Source organism: Phycodurus eques, chromosome 8, assembly GCF_024500275.1.
Source record: "Phycodurus eques isolate BA_2022a chromosome 8, UOR_Pequ_1.1, whole genome shotgun sequence".
Lineage (NCBI taxonomy): Eukaryota > Metazoa > Chordata > Actinopteri > Syngnathiformes > Syngnathidae > Phycodurus > Phycodurus eques.
Window position 1 is genome coordinate 29,044,581 of NC_084532.1, and position 18,780 is coordinate 29,063,360.

At 43.2% G+C, this 18,780-nt stretch overlaps 1 protein-coding gene across 3 annotated transcripts in view; it reads right to left on the reverse strand.

Annotated features, from left to right (window-relative positions):
* The window catches only part of hs2st1b (heparan sulfate 2-O-sulfotransferase 1b), a 36,379-nt gene extending 19,855 nt beyond the window's left edge, over positions 1 to 16,524 (reverse strand). The window contains exons 1-8 of one of the 3 annotated variants that reach the window (XR_009769023.1): positions 15,975 to 16,524; positions 14,359 to 14,600; positions 13,239 to 13,324; positions 13,025 to 13,163; positions 12,853 to 12,950; positions 12,037 to 12,194; positions 11,404 to 11,683; positions 2,104 to 3,883 (exon numbers count right to left, since the gene is read on the reverse strand). Coding sequence is in view for 1 of the 3 variants with exons in the window: in XM_061683325.1 (XP_061539309.1) it covers positions 11,457 to 11,683; positions 12,037 to 12,194; positions 12,853 to 12,950; positions 13,025 to 13,163; positions 13,239 to 13,324; positions 14,359 to 14,600; positions 15,975 to 16,098 (1,074 nt within the window). In the remaining 2 variants the exon portion in view is untranslated. Of the gene's footprint in view, positions 1 to 2,103; positions 3,884 to 10,429; positions 11,684 to 12,036; positions 12,195 to 12,852; positions 12,951 to 13,024; positions 13,164 to 13,238; positions 13,325 to 14,358; positions 14,601 to 15,974 lie in introns of those variants that run through there. The other 2 variants (XR_009769022.1, XM_061683325.1) reach the window with 2 other exon arrangements.
* Positions 16,525 to 18,780: the final 2,256 nt, after the last annotated feature.

Below are 18,780 nucleotides of genomic sequence, written 5' to 3' on the forward strand. Positions count from 1 at the left end.
GTTCAGTGATTTCCGTAACAAAATTCGTACGTTCAGTAACATTTGGAAGCTCTGCTGACTTTTCACTCGCTAGTGTTCAGGCCAGTTAGTGACGACAAACCTCGAATCAAAATGTGTACGTACGTACGACAGACAGACAGACACAGACAGAGAGAGAGAGAGAGAGCGAGAGCGAGAGAGAGAGAGAGAGAGAGAGAGACAGAGAGAGAGAGACAGAGAGAGAGAGAGAGAGAGAGAGAGAGAGAGAGAGAGAGAGAGCAAAAGGAGAAAACAAAACTTTGTTCCTGAAACGGAGGACGAAGCAAAACTTGGCATGTTTTTGTGTGTTCCCACAGAGGACTCACCAGGGAATTTCTGGCGGGAGGGAAAAAAAATCCTGATAAAAAACAAAAACAAACAAAAAAAAGAACGTAGGAGGAAATCCAGAGTGGGGATATCGTAATGAGTTCCACCTGTTTCCTTGAAGCTGGCTCCAGTTTCCCTGTACAAACGCACGCAGATTAGCCATCAAAGACCCTCGCCGCCGCCGCCACGGCCGTTCAATGGGCCCTTTGTTGCCAGTTGTCAGGAGGGAGGGGGCGCGGCGGTCCGCACCAAAGGAGGAAACACAAGCAGGCCGCATTGGAAGCGCACTTACAGTACAGGCACGACTCGGCAAGTCTCGAGAAGCCATGCCTGGAAAGACACGGGAAGTCCACCATTTTGGTCCAAGCGACCATGTTAAGCTTATTTTGAGCATTTCCAGGGGCCCTTCAAAGGCAAACTTGGCCGAAAGATTTTGCCAAATTGCTACCAAAATTTAGCTCCCAAAGCTTGTTTCACTTAGCAACATGAGATTTGGTATGCATATTTGTCATGCGTAGAGCCACAAAAAAAGTCTCAAGAAGCCATACACGAAAAGACAGGAAGTCTGACATTTTGGTTTCAAGCAGACATGTTCGGCTCATTTTGGCTGTTTCCAGCAGTCCTTCAAAGACAAACTTGTCTGAGGGATTTTTGTGTGTGGAAAATTTAGCCCCTGAAGCCAGTTTCACTTAGTAACATTACTGTGCAAAAGCACCCCAGGATGCTGCTCTCCACCAGAAATCGGTCACTCCGTCCCCTCACTGCCCCCCCATCCCTCGGCATCCTCCAACCTCTGTGCCAGGTTCCCGGACTTCTTCCAAGCCAAAGCGGACGACATCATCCACCAATTACAGGCGTCTCTCCCCTCACTTGCACCCCTGTCCCACGGCACGCCCCCCTCCGCTGGACAACCTCCTCAGCGTTGCTTCTCCTCCTTTTCCCTTGTGGATGCCTTCACCCTTGCTCAACTGGTCTCCACAGACACGTCCTCCACTGGCTCTTTTGACTAAATAAGCTCAGCCCTGGTTAACGCATCTCTTCCCACTCTCTGCCTGCCCCATCATAATGGACATTATCAACCGCTCCCTTCAACCTGGAAGTCTCCTCCAGTTTCAAAACTGCCTCAGTCACCCCCTTCCTCAAAAATCCAGCCATGGACACGGATGACCCCAATAACCACCCCCCGATCGCCAAGCTTCCCTTCCTCAGAAAAATCCTGGAAAAAGCAGTTGCCGCCCAAATCCACACTAAACGCTTTTTTGCGTGGCAAAAAACAAAAAAACAAAACCTTCAAAGTTTACTGATCATTTCAAGGATTCGCCTCGTTCTCGCCATTTCCACGACGTACTGATTAGATGATTAGCAGAATCATTTAAGGTCGCCAAAGAGGACGGAGTGTCATGGAATGTATCTCACCAAGAGTATGATGCGGAGTAGGAGGAGGGTGAGAGTGGGCGAGAGCCCATTCGGCATTCAGGCGCTAATTAGAAAAATTAGATCTATGAAAGGCGGCGAGTGATCAAGGCCTTCAGCCTGCGCCCGTGTCGCGCTGCAGCAACACAAAGAGCAGGCAACAATGAGGCGGGATGGAGGAGAAGGGATGGAGGGGGATAGCAGATAAATAATTTAATCCATTATCTACTCTGCAAAGCTCATCAGCACCGACACACAATGGATTCAATTGCTGATTCTCCGCCAGCATCCAGCAGGACGAAAAAAAAGTGTGTGTGGGGGGGGGGGGGGGGGGGGTGGAGGATAGCGGAGGAAAAGCAGCAGTGTTGGGTGTCTTCTTCCGCCAAGGTCAAACGACAATAGAGCAATCTAATTAAGACTTTCCCGTGCCGGGTCAGCCTCACCACATAGGCTCGTATTGTCCATTAGCTATTACATCATGTCCCGTCTGTCAGTGAATGACAGACGCTTATTAAGTGCCCCCCTTTTCCTCCACCGCTTTAATTGATAAGCGTGTTTCCATAAAGTCGTCCGTTTTGAATACGCTAATGCTTCCTTTGCCGGACGCTGGTCATTGACCCGTTGAAATAAGACAACTTTTTATGTCGACTAAAAAGATGATGATATAAATTAAACTTTGGTTCATATTTCTCAGTTGAAAACTGTGCACGGCTTTACATTTTTAGGCAATGAAAGTTTTGTTTAAACTCGCGCTGTCCAGAGTCTCACGGTCTTGCTGGCATGTTGCCAGGCCTACCTAGTTAGCAACCTAGCTGGTAGATACTCAAATGTCGCTATTAGACTGCCTACATATCCACACAACACAACTTGTATTTCTAGAGCACTTGAACAACAACAACAGCTGGAAGAAAGTGTTGTACATAAAAGGCAATTGAAATAATAATTAAAAATATTCCTTTCTAATCAATTTATACAACAGTTTCTTTTACATTTGCATTTAGCATATAGGAGGTGCAGAATTAGCTGGTAGTTACTCACCTATGTTGCTATTAGGGCCCATATACCAACTTACCAACCTACCTATTGGTAGCTCACCTTTGTTATTAGCATGTTGTCTATCCTACCTACTTTGCAACCTAGCGCTGGCTACTCACCTATATCCTTAGCATGACGCCTTGCCTATCTCCTTAACTGGTATCTACTTACCTATGTCGCTATTAGATTCCCTACATACAAACATAGCAATGTATCTAGTACTCAGCCTATGCTATCTACCCAACCTATCTACTTAGCAACCTAGCTGGTAGCTACCCACCTATGTTGCTAGCATGTTGCCTAGCCAACTTAATGATCAACTTTGCTGGTAGCTACTTATGTCATTGGCATGTTGCCTAGCTACCTACTTAGCAACCTAGTTGGTAGCTACTCACCAATGTCCTGAGCATGTTGCCTAGCTACATACTTAGCAACCTAACTAATAGTTACTCACCTATATCACTAGCATGTGATGTACATACCAACAAAGTAGCTGTGTAGGCAATCTAATAGCAACATTGAAGAGTAGCTACCAGCAAAATATGTTGCGAGGCAATGTATTGGCAAGATAGGAAAGAGAGGAGCTACAAGCTAGGATGATGCTAAGTAGTACTTAATTGATATCGCATATGAATCACTTAAACATCCAAAAGAGGAAATATGATGTTAGTGGATAATCAAATGATTAGCCTACTGATGCTAGCATTTAGCTCAGTGCCTTCTAAGTGTAGCCTTAGCGTAGCCGGCCGTTAATCCTATTGGGGGCCTTTAATATGCATCAGACCAGAAGGCAAGTATCCATTAAGGGATGAATTTGGCCCAGCTTTATGATGGCGTCCATCATCTTCCTCCCTCCCCAGCTCCATCCATCATCTCCACCAATGCTTTCTTGGCCCGCTGCCTCCGACATGCTGGCTTCCATTTTGCCTCCCGTTCGGCCACATTTGCATAAAACACGAGTCGTACACGCCACCCAGCGACCCATCCAGCGACCGGCCGCTGGTCCCCTTTGGCCATGCGGGGGCCCGACAAGCTGTCGCAGATCTGCTCTGTTTGCTTTATGGAGCAGGAGGAGCTCGCAGTGTGAAGTCTGCACTCAAGAAGACAAAAAAAAAAAAAGATCAAGATTTCCCCCCCCCGCACTTTAAATGAGGCATTAAATTCCATGAAATACATTTTAAGGAGTATTGGATGACACCCACGCATAGTGAATATTCTTTTATATACACGTCGTTATCCAATATCAATAGTGACACACTTAGAATTTCCGGAATAGGTCATTCAAAAGCTGTTGCGTCGTGATGTCAAAGTTACACATCAGTCACTACAGTGAACAGCTATTTAAAAGCTGATTTCTTCTACACACGCGAGCATTGATGTCAAAGTTGTGCATTAGTCACCAGGGATGTCCCGATCCAACTTTTTCACTTCTGATTCGATTACCAATACAATAACCAATACCGATATCGGTCGATGCGATATCAGCATTAATCATACATACTTTACTTATTTTGTGTTTTCGTTTCCCATCCGATCCTCGTTTTGTTGCTGACATGGGACCGATTTCCGATCTCAAAGATAGGATCAGGACACCCCTATTAGTCACAACAATGGAAAGCTATTCAAAAGCTGCTTCTATATACAACCCCAATTCCAATGAAGTTGGGACGTTGTCCATCCATCCATCCATTTTCTGAGCCGCTTCTCCTCAGTAGGGTCGCGAGCGTGCTGGACCCTATCGCAGTTATCATCGGGCAGGAGGTGGGATACACCCTGAACTGGTTGCCAGCCAATCGCAGGGCACATACAAACAAACAACCATTCACACTCACATTCACACCTACGGGCAATTTAGAGCTGTCAATTGAAACTACCATGCATGTTTTTGGGAGAAAACCCACGCAGGCACGGGGAGAACATGCAAACTCCAAACAGGCGGGGCCGGGGATTGAACCCTGGTCCTCAGAACTGTGAGGCTGACGCTCTAACCAGTCAGTTGGGACGTTGTGTTAAACATAAATAAAAACTGAATGCAATCATTTGCAATTCATGTTCAACCTATAATTTAATTGAATACACTACAAAGACAAGATATTTAATGTTCAAACTGATAAACTTTACTGTTTTCAGTAAATAATAAAAAAATTTATGGCTGCAACATGTTCCAAAAAAGCTGGGACAGGTGGCAAAAAAGACTGAGAAAGTTGAGGAATGCTCATCAAACACCTGTTTGGAACATCCCATAGGTGAACAGGCTCATTGGGAACAGGTGGGTGCCGTGATTGGGTAGAAAAGGAGCTAACCTGAATTGCTCAGTCATTCACAAGCAAAGATGGGGCGAGGTTCACCTCTTTGTGAACAAGTACGTGAGAAAATAGTCGAACAGTTTAAGGACAATGTTCCTTAATGTACAATTGCAAGGAATTTAGGGATTTCATCATCTACGGTCCATAATATCATCAAAAGGTTCAGAGAATCTGGAGAAATCACTGTAAGAGGCAAGGCCCAAAACCAACATTGAATGCCCGTGACCTTCGATCCCTCAGGCAGCACTGGATCAAAAACCCACATCAATGTGTAAAGGATATCACCACGTGGGCTCAGGAACACTTCAGAAAACCATCCATCCATCTATCCATCCATTTTCTGAGCCGCTTCTCCTCACTAGGGTCGCGGGCGTGCTGGAGCCTATCCCAGCTGTCATCGGGCAGGAGGCGGGGTACACCCTGAACCGGTTGCCAGCCAACACAGGGCACATACAAACAAACAACCATTCGCACTCACAGTCACACCTACGGGCAATTTAGAATCTCCAACGAATAAAAAAAAATAAAAAAAATAAAAAAATAAAAAAAAATAATAATCCCTGACTTCTGTCAACAGCTGGTTATGCCTAATTGTATTTTATTCATTAAACACACATAAAAACCTCATGTTCAATTTACCTTTTATGTGGTAAACTGACAAAATGTAATTTACATTTTTAGGTATGATTATGAAATTGTGCCTCACCTTGAGTGCTACACAGCAGCAGCAGCAATGTTGTGACCAGCACGAGTTTCATGTTGTCTTGATGGTGTCTCAGTGTGGGAAAACCGCTGCCGCTACAGCACCTTTATTCTGTCACATCACCGTCTAAATCCCCAACTCACTTCCTTGTCTGCTGAATTCCTCTACTGTACTTTCTTTATTAAAATTCTATTGTCCACTGACTGGAATCTGCAATCAGATATGAGCTTTGGTGTATGTCCTTTTGTAGGAATGAAGCAATAAAAACAAGCACTTGGGTGTGTTTTGAAGGACTTCTGAGACATTCTTTCTTCCATTTCAACTGAATGCAATTGAATTTGAATTCAATACCGTTCATTTTTATCCTCACTAGGGTCGCGGGCGTGCTGGATCCCATCCCAGCTATCTTCGGGTAGGGGGTACACCCGGTTCAGGGGTACACACACGGTTCAGGGGTACACCCTGAACCGGTCGCGACCCAATCACAGGACACACGAACAAACAACCATTCGCACTCACATTCACAACTACGGGCAGTCTTCAATTAACCTACCATGTATGTTTTTGGGATGTGGGAGGAAACCGGAGTGCCCGGAGAAAACCCACGCAGGCACGGGGAGAACATGCAAACTCCACACAGGCGGGGCCGGGGATTGAACCCGAGTCCTCAGAACTGTGAAGCTGACGCTCTAACCAGTCGTCCACTGTGACGCCTTCAGAAAACCAATGTCAGTAAATACAGTTCGGCGCTACATCCGTAAGTGCAACTTGAAACTCTACTATGCAAAGCAAAAGCCATTTGTCAACAACACCCAGAAACGCCGCCGGCTTCTCTGGGCCCGAGCTCATCCAAGATGGACCGATGCAAAGTGGAAAAGTGCATTGTGGTCCGACGAGTCCGCATTTCAAATTGTTTTTGGAAATTGTGGACGTCGTGTCCTCCGGGCCAAAGTGGAAAAGAACCATCCGGACTGTTATGGACGCAAAGTTAAAAAAACAACATCTGTGATGGTATGGGGCTGTGTTAGTGCCAATGGCATGGGTAACTTACACATCTGCGAAGGCACCATTCACGCTGAAAGGTACATACGGGTTTTGGAGAAACATATGCTGCCATCCAAGCGACGTCTTTTTCATGAACGCCCCTGCTTATTTCAGCAAGACAATGCCAAACCACATTCTGCACGTGTTACAACAGCGTGGCTTCGTCGTAAAAGAGTGCGGGTACTAGACTGGCCTGCCTGCCGTCCAGACCTGTCTCCCATTGAAAACGTGTGGCGTATTATGAAGCGCAAAGTACGACAACGGAGACCCCGGACTGTTGAACAGCTGAAGCTGTACATCAAGCAAGAATGGGAAACAATTCCACCTACAAAGCTTCAACAATTAGTGTCTTCAGTTCCCAAATGTTTATTGAATGTTGTTCAAAGAAAAGGTGATGTAACACAGTGGTAAACATGACCCTGCCCCAGCTTTTTTTGAAGCAAGCGAGGTAAAGCGTAATAGAGCCAGTATGCTCATGTCGGAGTGTCTCGTCAGTATTTTATATATTTTTTAAAGTGTCTGGTCACAGAACATTCTCCCGCTTCTACACCGGCGGTGGAGGCGTCATTACACGCAAAGCGGCGGGACAAATTGTCCGAGACCAAGTGAGCGTATTTATGTCCAAGTGCGCCTAATGGCGTCATTTGTAGCATTGATGCTAATGCACTATTAGTGTGTTCCATTGAGCTGAGCTCAGGTGCATTCAACGAACTCGCTGAACCTTTTCAGGCCAGAGTCAAGAGCAAGACTCCACACGCAGAGGCACGGCGAGCTCTAGTGGCAGACAACAGAACAACACCTCACTCCTCTTTTTTTGGGGGGGTGACAACACTGAACAAATTGTAAATGACATGAACATTATATGAAAATATTATTTACCACACATGAACACATTAGTTGTCCATGAACGTTAAATGCATTGAAAATACACCAAACCATATTGCCAATCAATCACAACATCCATCCATCCGTCCATCCATCCATTTTCGACCGCTTATCCGAGGTTGGGGGGGCAGTAGCTTTAGCAGGGACGCCCAGCCCAGACTTCCCTCTCCCCAGCCACTTCATCCAGCTCTTCCGGGAGGATCCCGAGACGTTCCCAGGCCAGCCGAAGGACGTAGTCCTGGGTCGTCCCCGGGGTCTCCTCCCGGTGGGACGTGCCCGGAACACCTCACCGGGGAGGCGTCCGGTGAGGTGTTCCCGAATCCCGAATCAGATGTCAATCACAACAGTGGAAAGTTATTTAAAAAGCAGTAAACGGCTATTTAAAACCTGTATTTCTTCAACATGCAAGGCTCTTTGATAGTTAAGCATCAGTCACTTACAGTGGACACAGGAGAGTCTTGATGCCTAAGCTGTGCATCAGTTACTACCGTGGAAAGCTATTCAAAGGTTGTGGTCTTTTCGATGCGAGTCTTTGTCAAAGTTGCGCTTTGGTCACTACAGTAGATGTGAGAGTCTTGATGTCAAAGTTGCACATCAGTCACTACAGTGGCCAGCTATTCAAAACCTGTTTTTTTCCCCCTCTACACGTCTGAGTCTTGATGTCAAAGTTTTACATGTGTCACTACAGTGAACAGCTGTATAAAAGCTGTTTTCCACAACACACAAGTCGTTACGTCAAAGTTGAGCATTTGTCACTACAGTAAAAAGCTATTCAAAAGCTATTTTACTCTAAATGCATGAGTCATTGAAGTCATCAGTCACTGCAGTGGACAGCAGAGCACGACTTACAACAGCTGACCAATGGGTGGCAGCATTTAGGATGATACACTAGCATCCACTATATTGACTGATGACCAACTTTGACATCAAGACTCCTGCATATAGAACAGCTTTTGAAAAGATGTCCACACTGTAGTTAGTGACTGATGAACAAAGACACATCGAAGAAAACAGCTTTTGAATAGCTCTCCACTGCCGTGACTGATGCACTTACAAAACATTTATATCGAAGAAAAAAGCTTTTGAAAAGGTGTCCACTGTGGTGACTGATGCACTTTGAAAACATCTGTATTGATTACAACAGCTTTTGAATAGCCGTCCATTGTAGTGACTGATGTGCATGAAAGGGTTACAAAACGGGAATATAATTTGGGTTGATTTGAATGGAAGCAGAGAGTAGCTTGTTGTTGACTGAAGAGGCCTTGAAACCATGATTGAATTGGTGCCAAATGTTAACCTTCAAGCTCATCAGCCACAATCAATAGTTTTTCCATCTAATTGAGACAGAGTAATTATCAAACTGCATTCGTCTGCTTAATGAAACAATGTTCCAATACGCCTGCAGCAGAAGGCTTAATTGAGTTCCAGTCCCCCCCCCCCCTTCTTCCCCGGTACGGTCCAGACTTTGCAGCCTCAAAGCTGGCGAACGGGCGCTACGGCCCGCTGGAGCGTTAAACTCGCCGAGCGGACACCTCGCTCGCTCGCGGACTTTTGTGGATCATCCTGTGGGAGGCGTTTGAGGTTTTTAGCTGGTCAAGTGCACCCCGATGACTGACATGCAGATATTATTAGTGAGGAGGACATTGTTGAGCCATGAGGAGGGACTAAATGACAAAGGCGGATTAGGGCCACACGGAAAAGAAAAACTAAAGATTTATGCGATGATAAAGATGTAATCTGATGAGAATTAAGTCGTATATTCCAGAAATGAAAAAGTTGAAATGTTACAAAAACAAAGTTGGACGTTTTGGAGAGAAGAATGTTTTTGTATTTCGAAAAAGTTTGCTATCGAACGAAAATACAAATAAATACAGCTAATGTGTGTCTGTGCGTGTAGTATTTCTTAATTTGAAATGTCTTTTTTTGGTAATATTCCAACTTTTCCCCCCACAAAAAATATGATCCTTTTTAATTTTAGTTTTTTTCCCCCTTGAAATATTCTTATTCGAATATTAAGACCTCTTTTTTCTCAAAATTATACCAGTTTTTTGCTCTCTAAATAATACAATTTATTGTCCTCTGAAATGTAGCTACTTAATTCCTTGTGATCTTATTTTCCGCCCCTCACATGATCAGTTTTCCCCCTAAAAATATACTATTTCTTCTCCTAATATTACACCTTTTTCCTTAAAAAAAAAATAGGAATTCTGCTCAACATTTGCTAAAAACAATAAAGTTGATCAGTTTGAACATTAAATATCTTGTCTTTGTAGTGTATTCAATTAAATACAGGTTGAACGTGATTTGCAAATCATTGTATTCTGTTTTAATTTGTTTAACGCAATGTCCCAACTGCATTGGAATTGAGGTTGTACTTTTCTCGGAAATACCGAAAACATTGTTTTTCTTGTAAGCTTATGAATTATTTCCTTGAAAAATATTTTTTTTTCTCTTGGAAATATCCTACTCCAGAAAAATTCTATTTTTTTTTCTCCACAACATCCAGCTAAGATTATTCAGATTTATGCCCCGCTCCTCCAAATTGTACTACTTATTTTCTGCAAAATATTTATAAAAATTCCTCTTACGTTTCCTTATAACCTCAGGACCTTTTTCCTCCCCCCCAAAAACTACTTACTCTTTTTCTCAAACCTTAAAAAAAAAAAGAAACAAATCCTGAAAATATGCCGTTCCCCCGCCCCTCATATTATTATGACTTATTTTTCTTGGAGAAATTAATTAGGAATTCTCCTGATATTCTGAATGTCTTTCTCAAAATTATATTGTATTAGTTTCTCTAAAATAGCCTACATTTTCTTTCGTGGAAATAAAAGAATTTTAATTTTTTTTTCTGAAAAATGACTTTTTCCCTCGAACAACCATAACTCTTGAATGTATGTAGCTTTTTTCCCCCCCTTACGTCTAAAGACAAGACTCCTGTTTGTTTTATACAGCAGTATAATAAAAAGTTCAAACACAACATTCCAAGGTAGGTGTTTATGTCTGAAATGGAAGCGGACGTGATGAATACGAACAAAATTGATATTTCAGCGTGCCAACACAAGTGTAATCATAATAAATGATCATAATCCTCCTAAAAAGGCACTATCAGTTGTACGACCCTGTACTTAACACTTGCATCGCCACGCTCAAAAATTGATCTAAAATGGACGCTGCCATCTCCAGTGATGACATCGTGACACTCAAAACACAAGTATTGGGACACAGTCCACCTCATGTCGTGGAGACATCAGAGCTCTCCTAAATCTCTCACTGAAAGACACCAAATGGTTTTGGTTTTAGTCAACAGCAGCCTACAGATGCCACACCTGCGCCCACATTGATGCATGAAAGAGCCGTGTCTCAATACTTCTGCCTACGTGGTACATATTTGTGCAATTCACCATCGGGACGCCCGTGTGGTTCTACGTGAGCTTACTACGCTAATATTTGGTCCGTTAAGAGCAGTCCGTACAGATTTCCACTGCTGTCTTTGAGGTGCGCTTCTGTAAACAAGCTCGAGAAATGTGGCGTATAAAACAAATCCTCATCACTTTTGATGAGTTTGTCAGTTCCTTAGCGGGCGCTTGAAAGGCGCTAGCCGACTCTAAAGTCGTTTTTCCGTTTCACAGTCCAGTTTTGTCCCACCATAATAAAACCCGACACTTTTACCTGTAAACAATCGTGGAATCCAGCATGTATGTGTTGGTCCTCCCCAAAGTTGCTCAGGTGGCTTTGGGGTAGATCTTCTCATAGAAGAAGCTCTGCGGCAGCACGATGAGCTCGCCGTCCTTCTCCCGGACGGCGTGCGCCCGTACAAACTGGAACTGCTCCAGGGCAAACTCGTAGAACTCGTTCTCGATCTTCCAGATCTTGGACTGCTGTAGTTTGCCCACCGTCTCCCGGGTGGGAAGCTTCTTCTCGGTGGTCTTACGCAGGTGCGACTTCTTACCTGGGGCGACACAACAGGGTGTTGACGGCCTCGCGCGGGTACTTTAGCTTTACAGATGGCACGTCTGGAGTAATGACATCTCCCCCGACACGTGGTTCTATCGGTCCTAGTAAATTTCAGCTTTACAGATGCCGTGTGTGTGTGTGTGTGTGTGTGTGTGATGAAAACATCTGGGACAACATGCTAGTATGAGTTGTAGCAAACTTCAGCTTTACAGATACCACGTCTGTATGACATCTACTGTGACACGTGGCGCTATCAGGTCTATCTGCTGCTACTACTTGTTTTCTTTTTCTTTTTTTGTTGTTGTATCATCTCAGCTGTGGGCTGCGAGGAGATTTGCGTGGCAGTACCCATCTTGTAGAGGTCGGTGGCGCCCTTGAAGAAGCGCGGCAGCGTGGCCTCCAGGATCATGATGAAGTCCTCCAGCTCCTCAGTCACGCCCACCAGCAGGTACTCGTTGACCAGGTTGTACTTGGCCTGCTCCAGCGCCCAGTGACTGCCCACATTCCTGCACATTTTATGAAACGCGCACAACCAATTCTTCTATTAACCATTGACGTGAGCGTGGCAAGCTTTTTTCTCAGGTCGCGTTTGTGGCTCAACATGGAAGGTCAAGTCCAAGGTCGACTCGGAAAATTCTGCAGCTTCTTCCTTACGACAGGCGGTTTAGCTTCAGGCTAACAAACAGTGCAAACCACCATCAACTGGCTAACTTAGCATGGATGTTGCGGTGTTACAACCTTTCACGCAATGGATATTTGAATACGAACGGTGGAGCAACACATGTAGACAAACAATGAAACAATACTTACAGGCATATATGCTTTATCCTTTGCGACGAACGACTAATATTACTGCATCTTACCGAGTCAGTTGTGAAATTCTTTGTGTGTCTTTGTCTTTATTACACTGCTCTCAAGTTGCCAAGGAGCAGCACCATGTCCATTGTGTGTAAAAAGTTTTTTAATTATTTCAATTCAATTTAATTATGTCATCACTATATGATCTAGATTGCTATTTTTCTCATTAAAACTCAAATTAGGTTTTTTTGGGGGGTGGGGGGGGTTTGGTGGAGGGGGGTGCGGCTGGAAGTGATTAATGACATTTCCTTTCATTTCAATGGGGAAATATGATTTGCGATACGATAAGTAGGAGTCTGTGCTGACCAGCACTCTGAATGGTGTCCACAGAAGAAGGGAATCTGCAGCCAGAGTTTCTCGGGGGCGCAGTCGGAGCCACCGGACGCCACGCACTCGTCGAAGGTCTGAAAGACGCAGCACAAGTAGAGGAAACGTTTAGTGAGGCTTTCAAACCGTTTTCACACGCGTCCAAGCGCACCATCTTGTCGCCTTGCTTCCTCCGCCGCAGGCCCGGCCGGTAGTCGTCTCCAAAGCGCAGGAAGTAGTAGTAGGACACCAGGCGCTCGATGGGGTCTCGTACCACGTTGATGTACAGGGGCTTGCCCTTGACGCTGTACCTAAACACAACCAGCCTTACTAGCGTGCCAAGTGTTAGCATCAGCAACAGCACGTGAGAAGGTGGCGTCTCTCACTTGGAGAAGTCCAGGTACGCCACGTGGCCGTGGTAGAAGCCGGGCTTCATTCCTCGCCACGAGGTGACGTTGTGAACAAAACGCATCTGCGTTCAAAGGACAACAATCACTTTTCTTTGCTGCGTTTTCTTATCGCTTTCAGTTCTGTGTCCGCTCTCGTAACCAAGTACCACAGGGTGTTGGTTTTTGCTTCACTGCCACCTCAGAGTACAAGGTGCTATTATTACGCTGACTGACAGTCGTCGTCGTTTTTTTGTCATCTGTTCTCCCTGTCGACCCATTCCCAGTACCAGTGGATGTTATGGTTGCTATTGTTCTTTTGTTTAAGGCTGCAACTAGCCACAATTTTTTAGAATCGATTATTCTACGATTATCCCATCGATTAATTGGCAAAAAAAAAATGATTTGGCTTTAATAAACAACAAAATGTGCATGTGAAGTGTAGGTACAACCGTTGTCCACTTGAGGTCGCCACCCTCACATGCCACTGAGAGTGTCCAGTTGGTTGCTGGGAGCTCAGGGTTGGCAGCTGGATTTCTCTCGGTCCCATCAAGTACCCAAAATTGTTGTTTGTGTTATCTTCTGTTATTGTTAATTGTGGTCTCCTCTCTATCTGTTTCCTCTCAAACCAACTTTGAGCAGGTGCTGTTTTTCATATCGTTTGTTACTGCTTTTTGCAAACTAAGCACAATATGTTACTGCTATGGTTGTCTCATTGCTTTTTGTTGCCCCACTTCTTTGTCAGTTTTTTCTTATACTGTACGTCTGTCAGGTGTCTTCAAATTATGTGTTTTCTTACTTTCAGTTGTACTATACAGCGGTAAACTTTTCTTTACATTTGTAAAAACATTGCCTGTACAATGAACACCCACCATTCGCAAATAGTGAAAATCTGCAAGTAAATTGACGCCCATCCAAAAGGTTTGCAATTGCCTAAAGATGACACGAGATGGCACGAAAGCAATTATAATATATGAGACACATATTTGGCCTGAGCACAAAAACAATGTAGTTTTCCAACGAGTAACGGAGGATCAGCCCCCCCCCCCCCCACCAAAACAAATCTGCTCATATGAAGGCGGCAAGTTTGAATCGACGCCTGAAGAGTATCCGGTCAGACCTGGTCCTGCAGGGACATGACGGGGTTGTTCTTGCTGGTGTTGATGTGCAGCACGTGGAAGCGGTTCCTGGCGCACAGGTCGTAGGCGATGTTGGTGAAGGACGTGCTGGCCGTCTTGGGCACCCGGTTGTAAATGACCACCGTGTCGTCGGCGGCGGCGTCCTCCGACAGGTTGCGACCGCCGTCTTCGCCGTGACGCTGCTGCTCCGCCTCGGACAGCTCGTGTCTGGCCATGGCGCGCTCTGGCGGATAAACGAGTCGACGTATTCAACTTTAACGTTAAATACAACTGAACTGCACTCAGGCAGTGATTTTTTTTTCGGCTCACCGCACTGAGAATCACTGCCTTTAAGTATATTAAACGTGTTCACGTCATTAGGTGACACTATTAGGCCACTATAAGGACGTTAAATGATTACTTATCCACAATGTAATCCTTTAGTGTGGGTGTGTATTTCCTAACATGTTACATCATTTGACACATGATTAGATGCACTGGCACAGTATAGGAAGCCCTTTTGCAATTAAATTTTTGATATACTATACAAAATAAAGCAAGAAACATCTTTATAGAGATTGCAGTCTGCCAGTAAAAGCATTTATTAATGCAGAATACAGATATATACTCAACGAAATGTAATTTTAAGACTACCGAACAGCAGATTCATTGAATGTAGCTTTAAATATTTTTTTAAGGCAACTCTGATTAAGTTTATATTATCATTATTATATATTATCACAATATTCTAAGAAATTGGAATGACAATGTGTTATTTTCCAGACCTTTCAATGGCGGTTTAACTAATTAATTGCCCATTAATTAAAATGGATGGTGCATTCTTAAGACCTTTTAACAGTGACTTTATGGATTAAGCGTCATTTTTAAAAACAAGTAACGTTGCCTTTTGTAAAAATCTCATTTTAAAGGACCAGTGGAACTCCCTGTAGATCCAATTCATGTCCAAACATCCAACTCAGGCTGGGCGATTAATCGATGTAAATGATTATTTCTTCGTGGCAGTAGTACTTTAAAGCACTGCTTACTACACTTATAACGGCCTCAAACAGAAAGGCGCTAGCTTGCAAAAGATGCAGTTTGGCCAGTCATTTGAAATTGGTTCGGGTTTGCAATGTGTGGTCTGAGGCTATTGCAACGAAACGGAGTAGCACGGCCAAATTATTTCAATATCGATATGGAGAAACGCAGCGGATAAGGAGGAATGTTGCTCTGTGCGTCCCCAAACATTTTCTCCAAGAAGCATTTGTATTTTAACATCATCAGGAAAGAAATTCTTATTTACTATAGTCTTTATATTTATATATATATTCTTTCTGTGTAAGTTGATACAAGTTAATGCTGGGAAGAAAAAAAAAGTTTGTATTTGGTTCCACGATAAATAAAGGGTATCGAGGTGGTGGGGGGGTATTTCATTTTACAATTTTATTTATTACATAAAACTTGTTTTGAATAATGTAATTTGCTTTTTCTTTGTGCTAAAAGGGGGAGAAAAAAATACTACTACTAATAATAATAATAAATATCTGACTTTTGTGGAGAACCAAGGTCATATCGCCAAGTCCTGACTTCGAACTTTGCACATTAGTGCTTATCTTACCGAGCTTGGCTCTGGATTCCTCCAGTCTTTGGATCTGGTTCTCGATCAAGAGCATAGTGACGGCGAAGGTCAGCACGGCCAAAAGCTGCAACTTGGGCGGCATCATGACCCTGAAGAGCCCCATCAAGCATCCACGACGAGCATCACCACCGGGGCAAGGAAGGAAAACAGCCCCCGGCCCGGTCCGCTAATGACTCGCCGACTCAGGCACCGTCACTGCTGGGTGTCGTTGACCACGTAAATCAAACTAAAATAATTCCGCCCTCACGATTAGAGATTCAAATCTGCAGTTCGATAAGGGTTTAACTTGTTAGCATCTGTGCTACATGCTACTCGTGGTGTTGTCAACTTTATGCTCACATTTCTGATCACAAACGGCCATTTTTGACCGGGCCGAAAGCTTAAAGTCCACCGAAATTGGTTTATTAGACATGAAGTTGATACGAACGTGAAGAAACTGGAGCCAAAAGCGAATTAAACAATTGGTTTGGTGTTGCAGATCGGATGTTAGCTTGGAGCAGAAAGTCGCGTACGTGACGTCATTTCCGCATCGCTCTTCTTCGTGTGAAAATGTAGGAAGATAATCCAGCGTTTGAGCTGCAGTACGCCACACACTGGAGCCAAAACAAATTCATAATTATTGTCTGATACGTACTGCATATTATTTTACTCTTAATAAGTTTACCTTCTAAATTTTACAAATGGAAGATACAATACCATTCGATGGTAGGCATATTTCAATGTTATTAAATACAGTGGAGGGAAGTAACGTAGTACAAATACTTCAATACTGCACCGTAGTTCCGCAGATTTTGCAGATAGCTGTACTTGAGTAGTTGTTTCCCTGATGACTTTTTTACTTCTAGTCCTTATATTAAAAAACAAATACATGCACTTTCTGTCCTTTACTTTGTCAAAATAGGCTAGTTAAAACAATAATTTGACGTATTACTTTTGTACTTCAGTACATTTCAGTCTATACTTAAAAAACAACAACTTTTACTTAAGTGCAGGAATTTAAATAGTTCATCTGCATGTACCAGAGTGTACTTCTACCTAAAACTGAGAACTTTTGTCACTTCTAGTGTGATACAATGCAGTCGAACAAGTAGGTATCCTTAAAATTGATGAATACAGGTGCGATGGCGGTCATTTCCGCTAGATGGCAGCAGAGTTAAATTAACATGGGGGGGGGGGAAAACGACAACCCATTAATAGATTCAGTTGGCTTTGGGCTAAGAGTTATCAAATGTTTATGTTGAACTCATTGTACAGACTTCGGTGTAATGCATTGTAACGTGTAACGGTTTTCAGTTACATCATCCAATTAGAGCATGCATTACAATAATAATAATAATAGATTGTAATTTGCGTCATACTTTCACATTGATTGTCACGTGACATATAGTAGCCAGTTACACCATACAGTGATAGCATATAGAGTTACATTACAGGACACTGACCGTTACATCATGCAGTTACAGTACACAGTTACCATATTTAATTACAGGTCAGGTAGTACAATGACTTGTCAGTCAATTACATTCCTTTTTTAATTTTTTTTTATATATCATACAGTTCCATTACAATTTTAGTTGCATCATACAGAGACATTACACTATAATCAGTTTTGTTTTTGTTTTTGAATTTCTTTTTTCGTAGCGTGAATCTCAACATTTGAGTACTAATTTGAGTACTATTAATGGTGGGCGCGCCCTCTCTCGTGATACACAAAAAGAATCACTGAATGAATACATTAACAATTTAGGAACATTTAAAACATGAAATACAATCAAACATGGAATGAAGCTTGTAGCTATGCAACAGCTTCCAAACTTTTATTTATTTATTTTTTTAGTAAGGAATCCAATAAATGTTTTTTTAAACTTTAAGTACAGGAAATTTTTAAATTCACGTGTAGAGTAATATTTTTAAAGCACAATTCAGCTGCGTTGAACTTAAGTACATTCAATGTGATTATTGGGACTAATACCTCATATATACCAACAGGATGTATTTTTTTTAAACTGCATTTTAATGTTGGCCATTATGTCAGTATTTGGAGTGCTAAATATGTTTTGAGGCGCTACTAGGTGTAAAAAGTTGGAAAACCACTGTTTTTGTACACCTAATTAAGTAGAGATTGAATTAAGAGAACGATGTAAGGGATATCAAATTTTAACCTCCCAGGTATTTTCTTCCTGCCTCCACGTGGTGAGACTTTAAAAAATATATATATAATAATACAAAATGTTAAAGAATTAGCTCATCCATTCTCGCTGCACACTTATTACTTCCATTAATTGTGCCCATCAAGAAATGTGATTTCACGCGCACCATTTTAAAGCCTTTAAAGTCTGTTCCCTGGGAAATAAAGACACCTCCCGGAGGGATAGGGGAAGCAACACGCTCGTCACGCTGCAACAAAGCCTTTATTAACAAAAAAAAAAAAAAGAAATAAAAGCGCTCACTCCCTTGAATCAACGGCTCGGAAACGAGGCGGCCGCCAATTACCTCATTCGCGGCGCTTGTGCTGCAGGCCGGCAGATAACGTAGCGTACGAGCGTGGATAAACCGTGATGACCACTGCGTTTACCCACGATAACGCTAATAGGATAAACAACACATTGCTTGTTTTGCTCCCTGATGTTTTGTTTTGATCATCTCTGTTGCGATAGCCCCGAACACGCATCCCATTGTTAGCATTAGTTTTTTTGGGGCCGCTCCACGCTCAACTGAAACAAATTTCCCGCTACAACGATCGTTAAGGGCAGCACGGTGAGATCGTGGTTAGCGCGTTTGACTC